This window comes from Bos grunniens, chromosome 5, assembly GCF_055505025.1.
Source record: "Bos grunniens cultivar Pamir isolate PY7600 chromosome 5, Bosgru_T2T1.0, whole genome shotgun sequence".
In the NCBI taxonomy this organism is placed as follows: Eukaryota; Metazoa; Chordata; class Mammalia; order Artiodactyla; family Bovidae; genus Bos; species Bos grunniens.
Window position 1 is genome coordinate 44,451,131 of NC_141169.1, and position 24,523 is coordinate 44,475,653.

General features: G+C 37.0%; 1 protein-coding gene across 17 annotated transcripts in view; it reads right to left on the minus strand.

The window, feature by feature from the left end:
- The window catches only part of RAB3IP (RAB3A interacting protein), a 56,947-nt gene that overhangs the window by 28,548 nt on the left and 3,876 nt on the right, over positions 1 to 24,523 (minus strand). For 11 of the 17 annotated variants that reach the window (XR_015163783.1, XR_015163778.1, XR_015163781.1 and 8 more), the window contains exons 2-3: positions 11,667 to 11,942; positions 10,554 to 10,812 (exon numbers count right to left, since the gene is read on the minus strand). Coding sequence is in view for 10 of the 17 variants with exons in the window: in XM_086399995.1 (XP_086256121.1) it covers positions 10,554 to 10,812; positions 11,667 to 11,917 (510 nt within the window). In the remaining 7 variants the exon portion in view is untranslated. Of the gene's footprint in view, positions 1 to 10,553; positions 10,813 to 11,666; positions 11,943 to 15,105; positions 15,187 to 24,523 lie in introns of all 17 variants that reach the window. The other 6 variants (XR_015163784.1, XR_015163779.1, XR_015163780.1 and 3 more) reach the window with 1 other exon arrangement.

Below are 24,523 nucleotides of genomic sequence, written 5' to 3' on the forward strand. Positions count from 1 at the left end.
TAAACTAGAATTAAATGATAGAGGCAAAGGAAAGAAATAGTTACTAGATAATTTTAGTGTTGCTTATAGTAGGGAATAAAGTCAGTATCTAAAGAAAGGCTAAGAGAAATTCTTTGATTAAAGATAACAACTAGAACAGAAATCAAACCTTCCAAAATACAAAAATGGAAAAAATAAAAAAAGGAAGAGAACACAAAGAAAACAGTACACATAGTGGAAAGCCTTGTATACACACACAGTAGACGTGTGAAAGCTATGTGACAGAAACAAGCCCAAACACAGCATTTTTTTTCAATAAACATATATATGTATAACTCACTTATTAAAAGAAAATGATTTTCAGACTGGCTAAAAGAGAAAAATCCATCTCTAGTCTCCATACAAGAGATACACCTAAAATAAGTAATTCAGATTAAAAATAGAAGGCTGAGTAGAAGTGTACTAAAAAATATAATACAAATAAAAACAAAACAGAGACCTCAATACTGATATCAGAGACAGGGCAGAAGTCATTAAAGAAGATAAAAGAAACTTCATAACGCTAAAGACTACAACACAAAATGAAAACTTTACAATACTCTCAAATACAAAATACAAAAGTAGATCTAAATAAATAGGAAGAAAGACATATTATGTTATTGAATAGAAAACAGGAAGTCATCATAAAGATGCCAATTCTCCCTGAGTTTATAAATCTGTAAATGCATAAATTTAATACCAGGTCCTTCTGAACTCTAAAATTTCACAATTTTATAACTATATGTGAAACTGAGTCAATCCATTCAACATTTCCTACTATATAGGTATTATGGTAACCCTTCAGGATACCAACACCAAGACAGACACTGTTCTTTGAGAAGTTTCCAATCCTTAGAGCAATACATATATCATTCACAAAGGCAAATTCTTGAATCGTTCCCTACCATCTACCACAGTAAACCTCACCCTGATACTAAAGACCCTCTACAACATGTGCTCACTGTCCCTTCTCAGAGTTATTACCCTTGATCCACACTCTAAAACTAGAGTTAAACTGTTCTGATTTGTTCCTGTTTCATTTCCCTATTTGATCTCATCCACCTGGACTGCCATAAACGTCTGACTCTTTACGCTTCTAGATCCAACTCAATCTACCTGTATGAACTCAAGTTTGTATTTCATGTGAATACTTTTTAAAATGTCACTTGTACTTTTCATTATCAGTACCTTATACTGTAATACAGCTATATGAAATTAACTCCTTCAACAAACACTAATTTTGTGTTAACAATTCATTAGGTATTCATCAAGGATCTGGAAAGAGAAAAGGAAGGAGGCCTGCTTCATGCTTTTCACAAAGCCATAACCTACTAACAGTGGCAAATATTTAAATAGATTCACAAGGAAAAGGAAACAGGAAACAAATATTTAAACGGATTCACAAGGAACAGATTCACAAGGAAAAGTCCTGATAAGGACTATTATAGTGATATGCGCATACTAGAAAAAGTAGGAGTTTGCCAAATGTAAAGACTAAAACAGTGTAAGCTATAGTAGCTAAAGACAGGGAAAGGTGGATGCCATAGTTAGATAATGTCAGAAAATTAGGTTTAAGGTGAGTCCTGAAAAACCTTGGCTAAGAAAGTGGAACTTTAAAGAAAAGAGAATATCATCTCAAGGGCGATAGGAAGTCATTGAAGGATTTTAAACAGGATAGTGACAATCAGATTGCAATTCCAAACAGTAACTTGAACAGTGTGCTAGCTTAAAAAAAAAAATTAAAACAGGGAAAACAGTTAATTACTGCAATATTTTAGGCAACAGACACAAACTTAGAGTAGCAGTATTAGAGAAAATAAACTTAAGAGACATTTAAAACAGAAAATCAGGACTCTGTAAGTATACGCCATCAAATTTAATGCTGTTCTTAAGATAAACATTTTATACATCAAGAGAGAAAAAATGCTGGCAATGAAACTATAATCTGATGAGGCATTTTTTTTTTCAGTTAGAATTTTCATTTTGTACTTTACAGGAAGAAGTCTTTTAAACTGATGGAGACGCAAATTTTTATCATATGTCATTCTCTTTTGTACCTTTCTCTTTGTTTTGATGTCATATCATAGTGAGATCCTTTTAAGATTTTTAACCCAGTAATTCACAGTAACAAATACAGCCCTCAACTCGCATAAACTCCACTGATTTAATAACAACATGAACAGCTATAAGCAAGTTCACGCACAAGCAAACAATGACAATTGTCATGACTGTTGCCTAGCTGGGAGCAATTTTAAAACTCATATTGATTTCACAGATGTTAAAATGAGGGAAAACATACAATTCAGAATCAGTGAAACATTACCACATATACATGTCTTTTTTCCCCAACTAGTAAACATCTTTACTAGTAAAGTCTAATTTATTTTTTCCTCTACAGGGCCTAATAAACTTTTAAGTACACTGGTTACTCAAGAAATGTTTGTTCATTAAAGAACACAGCAAATGTTTATAAACAACCCTGGTCACAGTTAGTAGGGCCATGCCAAACATGGATTTGTAGAAGTATGTGTTTCGAATGACTTTCTCTGACTGCAAGCTATAATATTCCACTGGATTTTATTTTCTAAGTCATTTTCATTTTCTTTTAAGGAAGAATAATTAAAAGTTGAAAGCAAGACCTTATACCAGTAGGTCTCACACCTTAGTGAATATAAGAATCAAAGAAAGACTATGTATACCAGAAACTAATACAACACTATGAATCAACTATACTTCAACTGAAAAAGGAAAAAAAAAAAAAAGAATCAATAGGATAGTTTATTGAACATGCATATCCTCCAGCCTCAATACAATAATTCTTTTTCAACAGAATCTGGGGTCCACTCCAGGAATCTAAGTTTTAAAAAACATGTACTAAAACCCAACTTCTGCCTCAGGATTCCACCAAGAGCTGTTCTTCAGCAATGATCTGTAGAAGGCCAGAAGAAAAGACTGGCCTACATCACAAGAAGTGAAGGACTACATCACTATCTCCAGTGCATCTCTGCACTTGAAACTCAACCACCACACGTTTGGCCTCCCTGTGTACAGTACACGTTTGTGCTGGTAAGCTGTTGCCCCACCAATGACTACATTTCCCAGTCCATCACACATTTAAGTGTCAGCATGAAACTGGCTCACACCAAAGAAATAAGAGTAAAAGTTACGTTTATCAATTCTAAGTTGAAGTTTTTTAGAAGCAGGTGTGCAACTCTTCTTTACCTTTCATCTCACTGGTTAGATACAGATAATAAAACCCTAAAAGATCACAAAGATCCAAGATAGAAGAAACACAGATTCCTGAATTATTTCACAAAGAACTTCCTATGAACTATGAACATCTGCTTAAAAGTGTTAAGTGAATAAAAATGAACTTCTACCACGGTAAGTCACTAAAATTTAGAGGTACCTCACAAAGAGCTGCTGCTGCTACTACTAAGTCACTTTAGTCGTGTCAGACTCTGTGCGACCCCATAGACAGCAGCCCACCACGCTCCCCCATACCTGGGATTCTCCAGGCAAGAACACTGGAGTGGGTTGCCATTTCCTTCTCCATCCCTAACTAATATATTCTGTATGTGTCTACTTACACAACAGTGTAATGCATGCATATATTCATTTAATCAACAGAATGTGTTGAGAACATTTTATGTGCTCAAGATATAAGCAAAAACACATGTAATCCCAATCCTTGTGAAGCTCAAAATTACTGAAGTGTAAGTGTATACATCCATGTTGGGATTAACTGGGATGGGGCAGAGCAATCAATACAAACAAACAAACAGAACTTTCACTCTCAATCAAGATAGAATAACTGGGATCATATTACCACCCTGAATGACACAACTAAAAAACTGGAAAAAACATATGAAATGATATTTAAGATACTTGATGCAGGCAAAAAAAAGTGATCCTCCAGAAATGGGAAATAATGAAGCAAAGCCTATCAGTCGTTCCAGCTTATCACCTGAAGAGATAAAAGCATTAGTAGATATGGATTACATGTTATTAAACTCTATTTCATATGTTTAAGAAGCTAAGACAAAGCACATTAAGTAAAATACTTAAAAGACCCAATCAAACTTTCAGTGATGAAGACTACCACGTCTGTGATAAAAATAATAATAATATACTATATAGAATTAACATATTAGATACTACAGGTGAGAAAAAAAAATAGTGATACTGAAGACACAGCAATAGAAATCATCCACAATTATATATAGAGAAAAAAAAAAAGATTAAAAAAATGAATGAATAGAGCACCAGAAGCAGTCTAATGTGCATGTATGAAAAGGCAAACTGATAGGACACTGAAAGAGGAACTCCCCAGGTCGGTAGGTGCCCAATATGCTACTGGAGATCAGTGGAGAAATAACTGCAGAAAGAATGAAGGGATGGAGCCAAAGCAAAAACAATACCCAGCGGAGGATGTGACTGGTGATAGAAGCAAGATCCGATGCTATAAAAAGCAATATAGCATAGGAACCTGGAATGTTAGATCCATAAATTAAGGCAAATTGGAAGTGGTCAAACAGGAGATGGCAAGAGTGAACGTCAATATTCTAGGAATCAGCAAACTAAAATGGACTGGATGGCTGAATTTAACTCAGATGACCATTATATCTACTACTGCAGGCAGGAATCCCTCAGAAGAAATGGAGTAGCCATCATGGTCAACAAAGCAGTCTGAAATGCAGTACTTGGATGCAATCTCAAAAAAGGACAGAATGTTTTCTGTTTGTTTCCAAGGCAAATTGTTCAATATCACAATGATCCAAGCCTATGCCCCAACCAGTAATGCTGAAGAAGCTGAAGTTGAACAGTTCTATGAAGATCTACAAGACCTTTTAGAACTAACACCCAAAAAAGATGTCCTTTTCATCATAGGACACTGGAATGCAAAAGTAGGAAGTCAACAAACACCTGGAGTAACAGGCAAATCTGGCCTTGGAATGAAGCAGGGCGAAAGCTAATAGAGTTTTGCCAAGAGAACACACTGGTCAAAGCAAACACCCTTTTCCAACAACACAAGAGAAGACTCTACACATGGACATCACCAGATAGTCAACACCGAAATCAGACTGATTATATTCTTTGCAGCCAAAGATGGAGAAGCTCTATACAGTCAGCAAAAACAAGACCAGGAGCTGACTGTGGCTCAGATCATGAACTCGTTATTGACAAATTCAGACTTAAATTGAAGAAAGAGGGGAAAACCACTAGACCATTCAGGTATGACCTAAATCAAATCCCTTATGATTATACAGTGGAAGTGAGAAATAGATTTAAGGGACTAGATCTGATAGACAGAGTGCCTGATGAACTATCGACGGAGGTTCATGACATTGTACAGGAGACAGGGATCAAGACCATCCCCATGGAAAAGAAATGCAAAAAAGCAAAATGGCTGTCCGGGGAGGCCTTACAGATAGCTGTGAAAAGAAGAGAAACAAAAAGCAAAGGAGAAAAGGAAAGAATCTGAATGCAGAGTTCCAAAGAATAGCAAGAAGGGATAAGAAAGCCTTCTTCAGCGATCAATGTAAAGAAATAGAGGAAAACAGAATGGGAAAGACTAGAGATCTCTTCAAGAAAATGAGAGATACCAAGGGAACATTTCATGCAAAGATGGGCTTGATAAAGGACAGAAATGGTATGGACCTAACAGAGGCAGAAGATATTAAGAAGAGGTGGCAAGAATACACAGAAGAACTGTACAAAAAAGATCTTCACGACCAAGACAATCACATTGGTGTCATCACTCACCTAGAGCCAGACATCCTGGAATGTGAAGTCAAGTGGGCCTTAGAAAGCATCACTATGAACAAAGCTAGTGGAGGTGATGGAATTCCAGTTGAGCTATTCCAAATCCTGAAATATGATGCTGGGAAAGTGCTGCACTCAATATGCCAGCAAATTTGGAAAACTCAGCAGTGGCCACAGGACTGGAAAAGGTCAGTTTGCATTCCAATCCCAAAGAATGCTCAAACTACTGCACAATTGCATTAATCTAACACGCTAGTAAAGTAACGCTCAAAATTCTCCAAGCCAGGCTTCAGTAATATGTGAACCGTGAACTTCCAGATGTTCAAGCTAGTTTTAGAAAAGGTAGAGGAACCAGAGATCAAATTGCCAACATCCGCTGGATCATCAAAAAAGCAAGAGAGTTCCAGAAAAACATCTACGTCTGCTTTATGGACTATGCCAAAGCCTTTGACTGTGTGGATCACAATAAACTGTGGAAAATTCTGAAAGAGATGGGAATACCAGACCACCTGACCTGCCTCTTGAGAAACCTATATGAAGGTCAGGAAACAACAGTTAAAACTGGACATGGAACAACAGACTAGTTCCAAATACAAACAGGAGTACGTCAAGGCTGTATATTGTCACCCTGCTTATTTAACTTATATGCAGAGTACATCATGAGAAACACTGGGCTGGAAGAAGCACAAGCTGGAATCAAGACTACCGGGAGAAATATCAATAACCTCAGATATGCAGATGACACCACCCTTATGGCAGAAAGTGAAGAGGAACTAAAAAGCCTCTTGATGAAACTGAAAGTGGAGAGTGAAAAAGTTGGCTTAAAGCTCAATATTCAGAAAACGAAGATCATGGCATCTGGTTCCATCACTTCATGGGAAATAGATGGGGAAACAATGGAAACAGTGTCAGACTTTATTCTTTTGGGCTCCAAAATCACTGCAAATGGTGACTGCAGCCATGAAATTAAAAGACGCTTACTTCTTGGAAGGAAAGTTATGACCAACCTAGATAGCATATTGAAAAGCAGAGACATTACTTTGCCAACAAAGGTCCGTCTAGTCAAGGATATGGTTTTTCCTGTGGTCATGTATGGATGTGAGAGTTGGACTGTGAAGAAAGCTGAGCGCCAAAGAATTGATGCTTTTGAACTGTGGTGTTGGAGAAGACTCTTGAGAGTCCCTTGGACTGCAAGGAGATCCAACCAGTCCATCCTAAAGGAGATCAGTCCTGGGTGTTTATTGGAAGGACTAATGCTGAAGCTGAAACGCCAATACTTTGGCTACCTCATGCCAAGAGTTGACTCATTGGAAAAGACTCTGATGCTGGGAGGGATTGGGGGCAGGAGGAAAAGGGGACAACAGAGGACTAGATGGCTGGATGGCATCATCGACTTGATGGACATGAGTTTGGGTGAACTCCAGGAGTTGGTGATGGACAGGAAGGCCTGGCGTGCTGCGATTCATGGGGTCGCAAAGAGTCAGACACGACTGAGCTACTGAACTGAACTTAATGTGCATGTAACAGGAGTCCCAAAGGAGAGGAGAGATAGAGGAGGTATGTAAATGCTTTTGAAGAAGTAATGGCCAAATTTCCCAATTTCTATTTAAAAAAAAGCAACCTACCCACTTAAGAAGATCAACAAATTCCAAGCTCAAGAAACCTGAAAAGGACTACAACAGGGCACACCATAATCAAATCATTTGCAGCCAGTGATTGAGAGAACTATCACATCACAGGAGAGAGAAACAAAAGTAAGGATAACAGTTGACTTTTCATGAGAAACAGTGCAAGCTAGACCACAATGGAGCACCTTCAAAATAATGATACTGATAGAAAAAAATTATCAACCTGAAATGCTTTAGCTGGTGAAAATACATTCAAAAACAAAGATGAAAAAAAGATCTTTCAAGATATACAATAGCTTAAAAAAATTTTATCAGCAGCTTACAACAAAAAATCTTAGGATCCCTTTCAAGTAGAAGGAAAATGCTATGAGATGGAAATCTGGATCCACATAAAGGAATGAAAAGCACTAGAAATGGTAACTACATGGGAAATATAAGGATTCTGACCATTTAAACAGGCGTCCCAGGTGGCACTAGTCCACCTGCAAATGCAGGTAGACAAGAGAGACACAGGTTCGATCCCTGAGTTGGGAAGATGCCCTGGAGAAAGGCACGGCAACCCACTCCAGTATTCTTGCCTGGAGAATCTCATGGACAGACGAGCCTGGAGGGCTTCAGTCCATAGGGTCGCAGAGAGTCAGACACAACTAAAGTGACTTAGCATGCATAGCATGCATACGGATTTTTAAATCCCTTTAAAATAACCAGTTGTTTAATGAAAAAATAAGCTAAATGTATCCTGAAATTTAAAATATACGAAGAAGTAAAATACATGGTAATCATAGCATAAAAACTGAAAGGGGGAAATAAAAGTACACTTGACCTCTGAACAACATGGGTTTGAACTGCACATGTCCATTTACATGTGGATTTTTTTTTCAATAAATACATCCTACAGTACCACACAATCCATGACTGACTGACTCCAAGGGTGTGGAACTATATATACAAAGGGCTGACTGGAAATTCATATGCAGATTTTCAACCACAGGGGTTAGTGCCCCTAAGTCCACATTGTCCAAGGGTCAACTACATTTTTGTAAGTTCTTATATATGAAGTAGTATAATATCACTAGAAAGTAGAGACTGATGAAAGATGCATATAATAAACCCTAAAGCAATCATGAAATTAGCAGAAAGACGACATATAACTGATAAACCAACAGAGCAAAGATGAAATCACAAAACTATATAGAATTAATCCAAAAGGCATAAAAGGGAAAGGGGGGAAATAAACATAAGAGACAAACAGAAAACAAACAGTAAGTTGGCAGATTTAAACCAAACTATATCAAATTAAATGTAAATAGTCTAACATAAGCACACCAATTAAAAGGCAGAGATTATTAGAAAGGATTAAAAAAAAGATCTAATGATGTGCTGCCTACAAGAAAACCCACTTTAAACAGGGAGACAAAAATTAGTTAAAAGTAAAAGGATGGAAAAATGGGAACTGTCTAGCCACTCTGAAAATAATCATCAAAATAAAAAGAATGACTACTGACATAATTTGATTCACATGTTGCTATAATCCAGGAAATATTTTCATATTCAACAGTCCTTCACAAGTCTTAAGCTCTAAGTAAGTATCAATACTATCTTGTATTCTTCATAACAGAATTCACCATTTGCATGTGTTCACACATCATTATCATTTCAGTTATGTCAACAGTACTTCTAAATAAAACAAACTAAAAATTTCAAAACAAATTTTCAACCTGAGCTAAGAAATTAGCAATATATCCTGATGAATAAGTAACCACAATGTATTCTCAAACATGGATATGTATGTCCAGTAGTTCACTTCTATATAAATTGTGACTTCACTTAATATTCTGTGCTAAGACAAGAGAGTCTGAGCCAGAGGACATAGGCCAAATATAACTACATCTCACCACACCCCCTACCTTTGGGGAAAAGTTTAAAAGAATATTGATTTTTCTTTCTGATATATTCAACCAAAAATGTTTTAACATCTCTTTATGGCTGTTTAACCATCAGCCATCCATTGAAGCATTTATAGAAACATATACACACCAGGCATTGTACCTTATTATCTAGGCACCAGGGATACCAAATCAGTGTTATACTCCTGAGAAGTCTGCTGGGGGAGAAAATGGGAATATATATTTGTAAAATGTCATAATATGTGGAAATTATGTTATAGAATGATTTCCCTATCTTCTCAACTTTCTGAATGTGAACTGGTCCATTTCACCTTAGTGTGAAATTTATACACATAGAGCTGTTTGTATTATTCCTTTACTATACTTTTAATGTCTGCAGGGTCTGTAGTGATATCCCCTATTTCATTCCTGCTATTGTGTCTTCTATTCTTGTTTTTTTCGGTCTTGTTAGAGGCTTGTCAACTTTACTGATCTTTTTAAAGAACCAGCACTTTGTTTTGTTCATTTTCTCTACTTTTTATGTTACCAATTTCATTGTTTCTGCTTTTTATTATTTTCTTCCTTCTGCCTGCTTCTGGTTTTATTTTGCTCATCTTTTTCTAGTTTTTTGAAGTGGGAGACTAGATTGTTGATTTGAAACTTATCCTTTTCTCTAATGTATAAATATTTAGTGCTACAAATGTCCCTTTAAAGTTTAATTACAGACTCAGAAAAAGAAAGAAATTTAGTCACAAATTCGGGAATATCAGAAATTTAAAAGATGAGCATGTGAGAAATAGAACAAATTATGAAAACAGACAAATCTCCAAGTTAAGATACAGAAAACATTCAAATTCAGCTGAATAGCACAGCATTATTACTAAAACTATTCCTCAAAATATAATGACTTGGACCTAATGGCTTCAAGTAAATAATCACAAAATCAACCACGTGTAGAGAGGAAAAAAATCCACACACAGAACGTAACTCCCCAAATCTGCACTACAGAAAATGCAAGAGAAGGAAAGGGAAAAAAAAAGAATTAGAGTATCTTTTCTTCCGTTCATATTCTTGGATGAGCTTCTTTACTATTGAGACCAATTCAAAGATTCCTAAATGCTGCCCAACAGCAACTGAGACTGCGCATATGCAAAAGAAAAGTGTAGAACTATAATGATTTCACTTGAGTTGCCCCCATGGACAAATATTCATTTTGAATGTAACATATAGAAGAATAAAATATATTTTTGCTTACCCTCTGAGCTTTTGCAAGTTCTTCTTTTAATCTTTCATAGCCCTTTTCTCTAACTTCCAAAACAGATGGGCTTCGTAAGCGGGACAGACTATCAGTACTCAACCCAAAAATATCATCACTGCCATCACAAGCTTCTGTTATAGTAGCACCCTGTAAAAACTCCCTCTCTGCACTACAGTTGTCCTTTCTTGTAGTTAATTTAAGTATCCCAGCTGTGACTCCAGAGGTAGAACAAGGTGCTGGATCTGTACCATGGATGCTGTAAAGGAGAGTTCAAACAAACATCAGCATGTGCTCAAGTATTAACTGGCATACACACACATGCCTATAACTGCATTATCCAATTTGTTCACCACCAGAACTAATTAATAGTATGTCCAGAGCCAAAGCAACAACATCTCAAGTCCTTCATAGCCATATATGGCTAATGGCTATCATCTTAAATAGCACAGAGAATATTTTCATCATGCCAGAAAGTTCTATTGGATAGTGATACTCTAGAACAGGGGTCTGCAAACTAAATGTAGAATAAATCCAGCCTGCCACCTGTTCCCTGAAGGCCCACCAGCCAAAAATGATTTTTACATTTTCAAATGGTTGAAAATAATCAAAATAATAATATTTTGTGGCTCGAGAAAATTATATAATTTCTTGAACCAAAATTCAAGGTTCATATACAAAGTTTTACTGGCGCTTATCCATTTACATACTGCTTATGACTATTTTTGGAGAAGGAAATGGCAACCCACTCCAGTATTCTTGCCTGGAGAATCCCATGGATGGAGGAGCCTGGCAGGCTATAGTTCACAGGGTTGCAAAGAATCAGACACGACTGAGTGACTTCACTTTTATGACTACTTTCACACTTTAATAGTCACATCCAGCAGTCCAAACAGAGACTGTGTAGCCCACAAAGCCTGAAATATTTGCTATTTGGCCCTTTACATAAAAAGTCTGCGACCCCTGCTCTTGATCATTAATATGTATTGCTCTTCATAAATAACATTATATTATTCAAATTTTCTAAAATAATAAAACTTAAAATAAGTTAACCAAGCAAAATTCATTTGTTTAATACAATGCTCTAAAACAAGCATCTTGATTCTCTCCTACCTGCCACTGGATATTTCCGCACAATTTAAACGTCTGGGGGAGGAATACACAGGTTGTGTAGGAAGGTCAGAAACATCTAAGGCATTAGCCTGGATCGGGGTGGAGCACAAAGCTGAAGGATGTGGCCGGTAGATGACACTAGGTGAGGTAGTCTGCTCTTGAGTTCCCGGTTCATACACAGCAAGAAGGTCTGGAGAAGTAGGTGAAGCGAGGTTCACTTCATGGAAGCCTTCCAAGGGGTCATTAGCCATAGCAAAAGCCTCATCATAGAACAACCTACATTTAAAAGCAGAAAATTATTTTGAGATAGTGACATTTAAAATTAAAGTAAGATGTACATTCATAGAATGTGTTTAACAGTCCATTATAAAATATAAACTTAAACAGAAAAAAACTACATTCATTTAAAATTTAATAAGTGACCTCAGAGGATAAATACTATAAAAGGCAAATGATCTGATTCAAAATAAACTTGAAAGTGATGGATAACACTGTTACAGTAAGTAATTAATAAGTAACAATGAGGAATGAATAAAAATTTGCTTGATATTAACTTTGCTATCATATGTGTCTTTGGTTAAAAAAAGAAGAGGCAGTAAAGACAGACAGATACACACACTCAGAATAAGAGAGACTAGGTTCAATGAACTATTCCGTTCTGCTTCAAAGAAAGTCACATGTGACTGGATGACTCAGTGTTTTTTCTTCTTTTATTTTGAAATAATTTCAGATTTACAAAAAGTTGCAGAGATATATATATATTTCACCCACATTATGAAACTGTTAACATTTTAGAACCATTTGAGAATAGATTTTATGCATGATACCCATTACCCCTTAACATCTCAGTGTATATATCCTACGTTAACACATCACCAAAATCAGGATGTTATTAACACTGATCACTATTACCATCTAAACAACAGGCCCCAATCAAAGTTCACTGATTATCCTAATAATGTTTTCAATAGGCCCAGGATCCAATCAAGAATAATGCATTACATTTCTCTAAGCCTTAAATTTTCCCTCTAACGGGATAAGAATGGGGATAATAATACTCCCTTCATCAGGTTGCAGTGAGGATTGAGGGAGAAAACCCACATAAAGTATTTAGTAATGTACTATGCATCTGGCACAGAGTACAACTCAATAAATATGTTATCAGTCAGCCATTAACAGTAATATGCATGCTTCAGTTTCTCCATAAGTAAAAAATATTTCATAAACTATACAACTATAAAACAAAATTTATATGAAAACTAAAAAGTATACCACTCAAGTTTTTCACTTAAAAAATATAAAGAAATCTTATAAACTGTTATTGATTTCCCACTGTCTAAAGAATAAACTCTGAACTTGTTATTCTGAAAATCAAGGTCTTCTATGTCAACTCAATCTCTCTTCTCAATTGTTTCTTTTTTACAACAGTACTTTGATAATCATGACTAACACTTTCCCCAAACTTCGAAAAAATCCCAAACACAGCATTACTACAGCACATAATTTCATTATAAAATACAAAAAAAAATATTAAACTGAAAAATTTTACTCTCTCATATTCTTAATTAAAAAGTGTTAAAAAAATAAGACAAGTAAGGAGAAGGCAATGGCACCCCACTCCAGTACTCTTGCCTGGAAAATCCCATGGACGGAGGAGCCTGGTGGGCTGCCATCTATGGGGTCGCACAGAGTCAGACACGACTGAAGTGACTTCACTTTCACTTTTCACTTTCATGCACTGGAGAAGGAAATGGCAACCCACTCCAGTGTTCTTGCCTGGAGAATCCTATGGACAGAGGAGCCTGGTGGGCTGCCATCTATGGGGTCGCACAGAGTCGGACACGACTGAAGTGACTTACCAGCAGCAGCAATAGCAGCAGCAGTTACTACAGGATTATAAACGATGATTTTAAGTATACGGGAGGATGTGCATAGGATACATGCTGATACTGTGTCATTTTATATAAGGGACTTGAGCATCCGGGAATTCTGATATGGGGTGGGAGTGAGTCTTGAAACCAATGCCCTGTGGGTAGGTACTCAGGGACAACTGTATATGGACAATCAAAACCCTATTAAATCTGCATATACCAAATTTCAAATCCAATGAATGTTTTCTTTATTGTAGTAAACAGTAATTTCAGTCCTTAAAATGAAACTAAACTTTGCTTTTTTTACCCAAAATATTCACTATACCAAAAGGAAGATCATATCAACAAGGAATTTAAAGTATTTAACATTCAATTTTAATTTATTACCTTTCCCTAAAATAATATTTTTCATTCGTTGTTCATAATACACACACAAACACAAACGCAAACATCTAAACCTGAATATTTCATATTCAAGTGAATATAGTTTATCAATCAATTCATTCATCATGAGAAATAAGGTTTTCATTAAACACTGACATTTTATCAGGAACCATGATACTTTTTCTTTGATCTCATATACTCCTAATTCACCTCTATATACCTGAGAGGTTCACTGAATCATCGTGGGAAAGTATTTGCATTTCTGGAAATGTAAAATGGCACAAACCCTATGGAGGAAAATTTGACAATATCCACAAAATGACAGTCATTGAATCTATGACCCAGCATGCCCACTTGACAGGGCTTTATCCCAAATATAAATGGGCAAAATAAAAAAGAAAAGATATATTCATAAGGCCAACAGCACTAGCAAAAGACTGACTGACTGAACCAACAGAGGCACATCCTCATCAGGAAGCACTATATAGCTATAAAAATAAATGAGCAATACCCACATACTGCTATGAGGGAAACCTGAGAATACACTGACATTGAAAAACAAGCAGTATATAATAAGCTACCTTTTATATAAGAAAGGGGAACGTACAAATTTATATGTATATAATTATATATATTTCTATGTACTTATATTTTAGAAATAGAAGGATATACCAAAAATTAATTTTAAAAAAAGTTATCTTTAGGAAAAGGGCAAGAACAGGAAGAGGAGACAGGCGTAAAACCTAGACTTTTCCAAATGTACCCTACTTTATAGATATGAATTTGAACTTGGAACCATGTACATAAGGCAAAATTAGATTTTTTTTTTAAATCTTTAAAAATAGAAGATGAATCTAGCTCCATTTGGTACTTTACAACATTGAGAAGAACTATTTCAAATGACTTTAAAACACAGTAATAAAACTGTATATCCCCAGTGGCATATATTCTAAGAACAAAAGGAAATTTAAAAAATAATACACTATTTTCAGTAATCGTATTACTAATGTTGATACTGCTATTCTCAAACTATTGTATAAGATTAAACAATATCATTCAGAACTAAAATTTTCAGCATATGAGAAAAGAGACACAAATACAAAATCAAGGAATTTAAAACTCTGAAGTCCTAAATTTGAATCAGAAATACCAGGAAAATCTCTTCTATTTATAAAAATGCCTACCTTTATCCACTGAAAAGGTATAAGAGCAGTAACCAACTCAGGAGCAATGCGCACCTCTTATGCCCAAAGCAGTATCATATCCTACCGAAAAAAAGAACAGTGGCAACTCTGAGGAATGGCTGATCCCAGGCCCGGGGCAGTAATATACAAAAGGATCTTGGAACATCTTGTTTTACCAGGAAGCAAGAAAGCTATCAAAGACTACTGGAGAGGTATCAAAAGGACTCCCACTAACAAAAGATGGGACAACCTGAACACCAAAAAGGACAATCTCTGTTAAGAACAAACAAACAAAAAAACCCAGTTTTAAGCTCAAGGTTTCATGATTTTACTAAAAATAAAGCAAACAAAAATAAATCTCACTGACTCCTTTTGATCAGTACCATGTAACCAAAACACTATTTTGAAAACTGGTAAAATAAAGAATCCAGTATTTATCCTGACTTTCCAATATATCAGAGAACTAAGAGTTTATGAGGAAAAGTCCTTCTTTTCAAAAAGTCCCGCTTAATAACTTTGTATTCTTAATGAAACAATGAGTCTAGACAACGATTATCAACAACTATTAAAGCCCTAAGGTAAAATCTGGGGGACTTTATAATTAATGGATCAAAATGACAGTACTTGAACTCACTGATGACTTAATATCACAAAACGGGAGAAAATCATAAGTTATGAGAATTATGTGGTAAAAAAGAGAACACTACCACCATTCATGAAGTATTCTTGACCCCCTCCCCTAATAAAAAGAAAATGACCTCAATTCAATTAACTCTCTAGGTGATTATCAGTTTGTAGGAAATATAGAGCACAGTGTGTGCGGGCTCAGTCATGTCCGACTCTCTGCAATGCCAGGGACTGCAGTCCACCAGGCTCTTCTGTCCATGGAATTTTCCAGACAAGAGTACTGGAGTGGGCTGCCATTTCCTACGCCAGGGATCTTCCCAAGACAGGGATCAAACCTGAGTCTCCCGTGTCTCCTGCATTGGCACACCTTTACCACTGCGCCACCTGGGAAGCCCAACAGAGGGTAAAAGAACATATTAAAAATAGCACCATAAGGACAAAAACAGCAAAACCCAGACTTTGGGAAACTCTACTGGATAAATCACCTGGTTTTTTCAATAAATAAAAATGGGGGGGGAGGAATTTATAAAGAGACTTAAGACATAAAGAGATATAATATGGGGACCTTGTTTGAATTATCTGAATTAACCAACTATAAAAACATTATGAAAAAAAAATCAATGGAACCTGAACACTGGATATTACTGATATTATTATGAATTATTGTCAGTTTTTAGAGATAATAATGGTATGATGGTTATGTGAAAAAAACTTATCCTTTAGGGATACTACAGAAAAACAGAAGAAATAAAATTCCTTAGATTTGCTTCAAAATAATCCAGGGGAGAAGGATGGTATGGGGAGCTAAGTCATCCAACTACCAGTACCAATTTCACAGGATTTCAGAGCTGTTTCTCCCTTCAGTTCAGTTCAGTTGCTCAGTCATGTCCAACTTTTTGCGACCCCATGGGCTGCAGCACCCCAGGCTTCCCTGTCCTTCACCAACTCCCAGAGGGTGCTCAAACTCATGTTCATCAAGTCGGTGATGCCATCTATTTACTGAGCATTGACTAAATAGCAGGTATAGTGCCAGTACATGCATAGCTGAGGAAGCTGCAGCTCAGGGCAACCAGGATTAAAATCTCTGGCTTTTGGGACTTGAGAGTCCTAGCTCTTAACCACACCACACTTATCACCACTAGAATTGCTTTCCTTTTCCACTGTTAGACGGTTCATGTAAAAATGTTTCTCCTTAAGTTGAATTAAAATCCATTAGGTGGCTCAGACGGTAAAGTGTCTGCCTGCAATGCCGGAGACCCGGGTTCAGTCCCTGGGTTGGGATGATCCCCTGGAGAAGGAAATGCAGCCCACTCCAGTATTCTTGCCTGGAAAATTCCATGGACAGAGGAGCCTGGTAGGCTACAGTCCATGGGGTCGCAAAGAGTCGTACACAACTGAGCCAGTTCACTTCACATCCCTGCAACACCCACTCTATTTTTCCTATAAACTATGAGTTTTCACAGAGAGTCTACTATGTACCAGGCTCTGGGGAAAGAAGATGGTAAATCATCTCTGCTCCCAAACAGTATCAATATAGTAGGAGACAATGACAATTAGAGGCAATGACACAGTGTGATAAACGCCAAAGAATAAGCAAAGGCTACTAAGAGACCACACAAGAAAGCCAAATAAATCAGAAGGAAAAGACTCCCAGAAAAAAGTAAACCCAAAGAAATAGGAAATAATGAGAAAGATAAAGAGCCCTTGGAAGGACTTTTCAGGCACGTCTAAGGTGTAAAAGTAAAGCATTTGTGGAAAATGTTCCATAAACTGGAGCACAGACTAGGAACATAAGATCCAAACCTCAAAGAGAGGCAGGTTTGAAACTTGGTAGTTCAGTCAGTAAAGAACCTGTCTCCTGTGCAGGAAACCCAGGTCCAATCCCTAGATCAGGAAGATCCCCTGGAGAAAGAAATGCCAAACCACTACAGTATCCTTGCCTATAAAATCCCATAGACAGAGGAGCCTGATGGGCTACAGTTCATGGGTTCCCAAAGAGTCGGGCACGACTGAGCGACTAACACTTTTCCTTTTCTATCAAATTACTGGGCCAATGTGTGCCTATCTTCTCTCATCTGGAAACCTAGCTTGGTTTGCTTCCTCACAGGTTGAGAATTAAGAGAGAAATGCAAGTAGCATTTAGTAAAGTACCTCAGAGCACTGCCTTTATGTACAATGTTTTCATTCTGGGGGATACATTAAAACACTGTTTAAATTCCAGCCACTCCTGAAAAGGAAATTATTTGAAGATTAAATGTAGTCCCTTTTTCAAGCATGTGAAATTTCCATAAAATGTGTAACTTAGCTGGTAATGAGCTGCCAATCACAATGATCTAAAAATCTTTTGCTCTTTCAAATGGAAGCATTAAGATTTGTTTTGCATTCAAAGTTCTCATACGAATAAAATAAACTGCTATTTTTAAGCAGTAGTACTCTCTGTATTGTGTGTGTGTGTTCAGTTGCTCAGTCGAGTCTGACTCTGCAACCCCGAGTGACGGTAGCCCACCAGGCTCCATTTCTTTCTCCAGGGGATCTTCTCAACCCAGGGATCAAACCCATGACTCCCCACATTGGCGGGTGGATTCTTGACCACCAGTGCCACCTAGGAAGCCCTACTCTCAGCATTACTGCTAAGTCGCTTCAGTCATGTCCGACTCTGTGTGACCCCATAGACGGCAGCCCACCAGGCTCCCCCATCCCTGGGATTCTCCAGGCAAGAACACTGGAGTGGGTTGCCATTTCCTTCTCCAATGCATGAAAGTGAGTAGTAAGTTAACTCAATAACTCGATTTCAAGTGCAGTTATCCCAATTCATAAACTAAACTTGTCAGAGATCACTACAAATGAGTAAAAAGGATGATAGCATTCAATTTTTACGGGTGAATTACTAACAGCTTGAGTGGCCTTATTATCACTCAGTTTTAAGTAATAAAGCTGATCTTCAATTTAAAAAGTTGATCAAAACAATTTGCTTCTGATTCATAGTATTTATTATATCTTATCTTCTTTCCAGAAGTCAGCATTATCACAGCAGAAACAGCAGCCAAAACTTACTGAAAGTTAACTATGTGTCAGTTAACTAAGAATTTCCCATGTATCAACTCAATGAATGCCTAGAAAAATCTTAATGGTTTATAGTTATTAAATGTATTTTATACCTATATTATTTTAGTATAAGTATAATTGATAATTTTATCAATTATTTTTATTCCAGTTGAATGGAAGGATGATTGTCAGCTTCGACTCCTCAGGGCAAATCCTGGTACTAAGTTCTAAGAATATAGATATGAAAATGGGCTAAAAAGAAGATGCATAGCCTATTATGGGCCACTAAATGATAATCCTAAAGAGAGAGGAGGAGGAAGACAATGTTTCAAGGAGAAGTAAAAATATAAGTTAGATTTTTAAATGCTGAATAAGAGTCTGTAGATGAGCTAAGCAAGGAAATAATATAGCATAGTCAAGGAATAAGGGTTTGGCACTAATGAAACCAAAAAAAAAAAGAACAGAATATCAAGCTGGAGAAGCAGATATGAGACAGATAATTAAAAGCTTCACTTAACATGGAAAATGTTACTTGGAGTTTCATCCTGAAGAGGTGCTCAGATCTACATTTTAGAAAGTACAGATGAACTGTGATGTCATTAGAAAAATGACTTCCAAGGACTTTAACTAGAGACAAGAGACTAAAGGCAATTAGTTAAGAGGCTAGTACAACAGACTAGGCAAGAGAGTATGAAGGTCACACATTGCAAATGAGGGGATGAAGGCATATATATTTAATATCTATATATGAAAACATTCAGAATAGCTTCAATTATATTTCTACGTATACACACATATGCATTACGTTATTACATTGTTTATTGTGACATATACATATATACATTATTCTAGTTATTGCTCTTGGCATCCCTTTGAAATGGTTCTTACCTCTATTTTATGGATTCAGAAACTGAGGATCAGAGAGGTTAATTAATTTTGTTAAGGTGAAACAGTCAGTAACAGAGGGAGGATTCAAAGCCTGGTGTGTCTGACTTCAGCACCTGTGTCTGACTCCACTACATCTTAAAAGGTTAGGGGTAAGACTCAAGACAAAGGTTAGATGAAGACAGAGGATCTCTAAGGCAGTCTTACCCAGCCAATTTTAAGAAGAGAACAATGCAAACAGAAGAATCCTATTTAATCTATGAATGACTGTTTTACTTTCAGAAAGAAAAAACTAAAGTTTCTCTAATGCACTGCTATTGAAATGAGCATTTGCTGTTACTCTGCCATCCTTTCTATTTTCCCCTACATTCTCTTTGCTCTCATCATTTCCTTATTTTGCTGCTATGCTTGGATTTAAAATAAGTACTTATTCAGCCCCTTATAGTTTGTTGTGGGAGGGTAGGGATAGCATATAAATAAAATCAACAGAAACCTGATTTTAATATAATGGCCTTATGATATAATCAAAAAGTGTGGATGTTTGTAATTAGTAATCCTTACCTAAAAAAAATTTTAATGTTAATTTTTTTAAGTGTGAAACAGTATTATAGCTAACTGCCTTTACCTTTTAGAAACTGTGTGGATCACAATAAACTGTGGAAAATTCTGAAAAGAGATCGGAATACCAGACCACCTGACCTGCCTCTTGAGAAATTTGTATGCAGGTCAGGAGGCAACAGTTAGAACTGGACATGGAACAACAGACTGGTTCCAAACAGGAAAAGGAGTTCGTCAAGGCTGTATATTGTCACCCTGTTTATTTAACTTATACGCAGAGTACATTATGAGAAACGCTGGGCTGGAAGAAGCACAAGCTGGAATCAAGATTGCCGGGAGAAATATCAATAACCTCAGATATGCAGATGACACCACCCTTATGGCAGAAACTGAAGAGGAACTAAAAAGCCTCCTGATAAAGGTGAAAGTGGAGAGTGAAAAAGTTGGCTTAAAGCTCAATATTCAGAAAACGAAGATCATGGCAGCCGGTCCCATCACTTCATGGGAAATAGATGGGGAAACAGTGGCAGACTTTATTTTTCTGGGCTCCAAAATCACTGCAGATGGTGACTGCAGCCATGAAGTTAAAAGACGCTTACTCCTTGGAAGGAAAGTTATGACCAACCTAGATAACATATTGAAAAGCAGAGATATTACTTTGCCAACAAAGGTTCGTCTAGTCAAGGCTATGGTTTTTCCTGTGGTCATGTACGGATGTGAGAGTTGGACTGTGAAGAAGGCTGAGCGCCGAAGAACTGATGCTTTTGAACTGCAGTGTTGGAGAAGACTCTTGAGAGTCCCTTGGACTGCAAGGAGATCCAACCAGTCCATTCTAAAGGAGATCAGCCCTGGGATTTCTTTGGAAGGAATGATGCTGAAGCTGAAACTCCAGTACTTTGGCCACCTCATGCGAAGAGTTGACTCATTGGAAAAGACTCTGATGCTGGGAGGAATTGGGGGCAAGAGGAGAAGGGGACGACAGAGGATGAGATGGCTGGATGGCATCACTGACTCGATGGACGTGAGTCTGAGTGAACTCCGGGAGTTGGTGATGGACAGGGAGGCCTGGCGTGCTGCGATTCATGGGGTCGCAGAGTCGGACACGACTGAGCGACTGATCCGATCTGATCTGAATGATATATTTACAGATAAAATTATACAATGCCTGGAATTTGCTCAAAATAATACAGGAGAGGGACTAGTACAGGGAGTAGATGGGGCAGGCTTGACAGTAGTTGATGGGCTAGATGATGGGAAATTTGAAGTTCGTCCTATATTTGCATCTATGTATTTTGTTTTAAATTCTCTTCTTCTTTTTTTTTTTTTTTGAGATTGTATAAAGAAATTTATTTGAGAGTTTTTGAAGTTGAACTTTTTTGTTATGTTGTTTTTGTTTTTCAGAAAATAGAAAAAATCAAATGGTAATAAAATTGAGTGCTTTAGAGAACAGTAATTATTGCTAAATTATCCATAATTAGAAAATTTTAAGATTTATTCAAATACTATATAAAGGAAGAAAAAACAAAGAGGTGTATAAAAAATAATTTTCTCATTAACTTTCCCTAAAATTATAAAGCTGATTTTCCAAACTAATATTTGGTCGTAACAAAAAACAATTCACATTTACATTTTAGGAAGCAGTCTATGTTTATAAGTGTGAAATTAATTACTAACTCAAAGGAAAAATTAGTCAGATGGTCAGTCAAGCTACACAATCTTCCCACTCATTAAAATAGACCACAAATTAATTTCCATTTACTAATACCACAGGATTAAATGTACAATCTGACATATTGCAAAATGTTCATTACTGCAGATTCTTAAAGGTTTTCAGAAATTCTCAGAACTTGCTGCTGCTACTGCTAAGTTGCTTCAGTCGTGTCCAACTCTGTGCAACCCCATAGACGGCAGCCCACCAGGTTCCACCATCCCTGGAATTCTCCAAGCAAGAATACTGGAGAGGGTTGCTATTTCCTTCTCCAATGCATGAAAGTGAAAAGGGAAAGTGAAGTCGCTCAGTCCTGTCCGGTTCTTAGCGACCCCATGGACTGTAGCCTACGAGGCTCCTCCGTCCATGGAATTTTCCAGGCAAGAATACTGGAGTGGGTTGCCATTTCTTCGCCAGGGAATCTTCCTGAGCCAAGGATCAAACCCGTGTCTCCTGCATTGGCAGGCACTGTATTACAAATTCTTGGAACAAAAATATAAAAAAACAATTGTTTTCCAAGTTTTCTTCTCTTAAAAGTGGAAGCCTCTTTATTTTATATATGTAAGAATACAGGTCAATTAAATATTCAATAGGCACTGAAGTATATGTTGATTGGATAAATAAGCAATAAGATTATTTAGGGAAGTAATAAATAGCAGAGCAGTGAAGAGCAGAGACAGTGATTCCAGGCCACCTTTAAAAATTGGAGATAAAACAATAAGTACCATAGCAAGACTGGAGAAACTGTTTTTAAAGTTTGGGGAAAACTGAGCATTTGATCAAACAAGCTTCAGAAAACATTTCTAATTCAGATTCTGTTATTAACTGGCTGTGTGAACTAGGGTATGTCACTTAATTTCTCTGAGCTTTAGTTTCAACATCTATAATGGTGGTGGTATTATCGCCCCTGCCTATATTTGAGAAAATCAAGGGGCTTATCTGTCAATGTAAAAATGTCCTGAAGACGGTAAAGCACAACACAGATGAATGATATCTATAAAGACTTAAAAAAGAATAAACGAGGGGGTAAATAATAAGAGCCTACAAAGAGGTTTGCCTTACAAACCAGAAGGGAACCTTAGTTATCCTTGATAAAGAAGAAGGAAGGGAAAAACAAGTCTTTCTGAGGTACAGAGTTCAAATTAACTCTCTTCCCAACAAGAAATTAATTAATCCACATTTATGTACTGTTCTTCAAATCTACTTTAGTTGTTCTGTTATACTTCATCTTGATCTGTCAATCAGATGCCCACAAACAAATACTCAAAACTATTATCTGGACACATCAAATGACAATTCACTTACTTAAATGGCTCTAAGGGGCTTCCCAGGTGGCTCAGTGGTAAAGAATCTGCCTGCCAATGCAGGAGACATGGGTTCAATCCCTGGGTTGGGAAGATCCCTTGGAGGAGGAAATGGCAATCCACTCCAGTACTCTTGCCTGGAAAATCCCACAGACAGAGGAGCCTGGAAGGCTACATTCCATGGGGGTCGAAAGAGTTGGACACGACTGAGCACACACACATGCAGGCTATCATCAGTATGCTTCTGTATGCGTCAAAGCTACTCTCACATTCTTGCATGGCGTTTCCTTCCACTAGATTGTCAAATCATAAACTTTATTATGTAGAGTTTACCCAAATTCCATTATGCTTATACTTACAACAGTTGTCAATTATAAGCAACAAACTTCTCACACTTGAACTATTTCAATAATTTCCATTCTTCTTCCTCTAAGTAATCTTCGCTTATGGTTAAAGCTATTTAATTTTGTGTTGCTGATATCCTAAGATAAATCAAGATTACTTTTTCACTTTTTTCTATATACAACTGAAGCTTATGAAACTACCTCATTTAGCTCTAAGTTGAAAGGGAAAGCAGAAGGGAAACACAGAGATGGCAAATTAATGCTACCTCTTGTAAGTAACCTCTCCTTCCCTTAGGCCCTTCAATCCCTACTCTGAACACTCACTTCCATTTCTACTGCTAGAACAGTTTCAACTCATTTTAACATCCTTTTCGCTAACCATCCATCACCAAACAGCACAGTACCTGCTAGGTTCCAGGCCCAATACTAAAGCTATATGTTGGGGTAAGATGCATTAAAGGCCTGCCCTCAAAGCATGTGTTCACTAGAAGAGACCTTACTGTCAACAAACATTTACAAATACGATGTAAATATTTAAATGATACCAAAATAGAGGCATGTGCTCTGTGCTCTGGAAATATAAAAAAAAAAAAATACATAAGGACTATGTGGCAAAGGTAAGGACAGTAGGACAGAAAAAGAGTAACTATTAATAGCTAAGTGAAGTGAAAGCTAAGTGAAGGGATTCCCTGGTGGCTCAGAGGGTAAAGCATCTGCCTGCAATGCGGGAGACCTGGGTTCGATCCTTGGGTCAGGAAGATCCCCTGGAGAAGGAACTGGCAACCCACTCCAGTATTCTTGCCTGGAGAATGCCATGGACAGTGCCGACCACGGGGTCGCAAAGAGTTGGAGAGTCGGACACAACTGAGCAACTTCACTTTCATTTTCAAGTGAAGTGAAAGTCACTCAGTCATGTCCAATTCTTTGCGACCCCATGGACCATACAG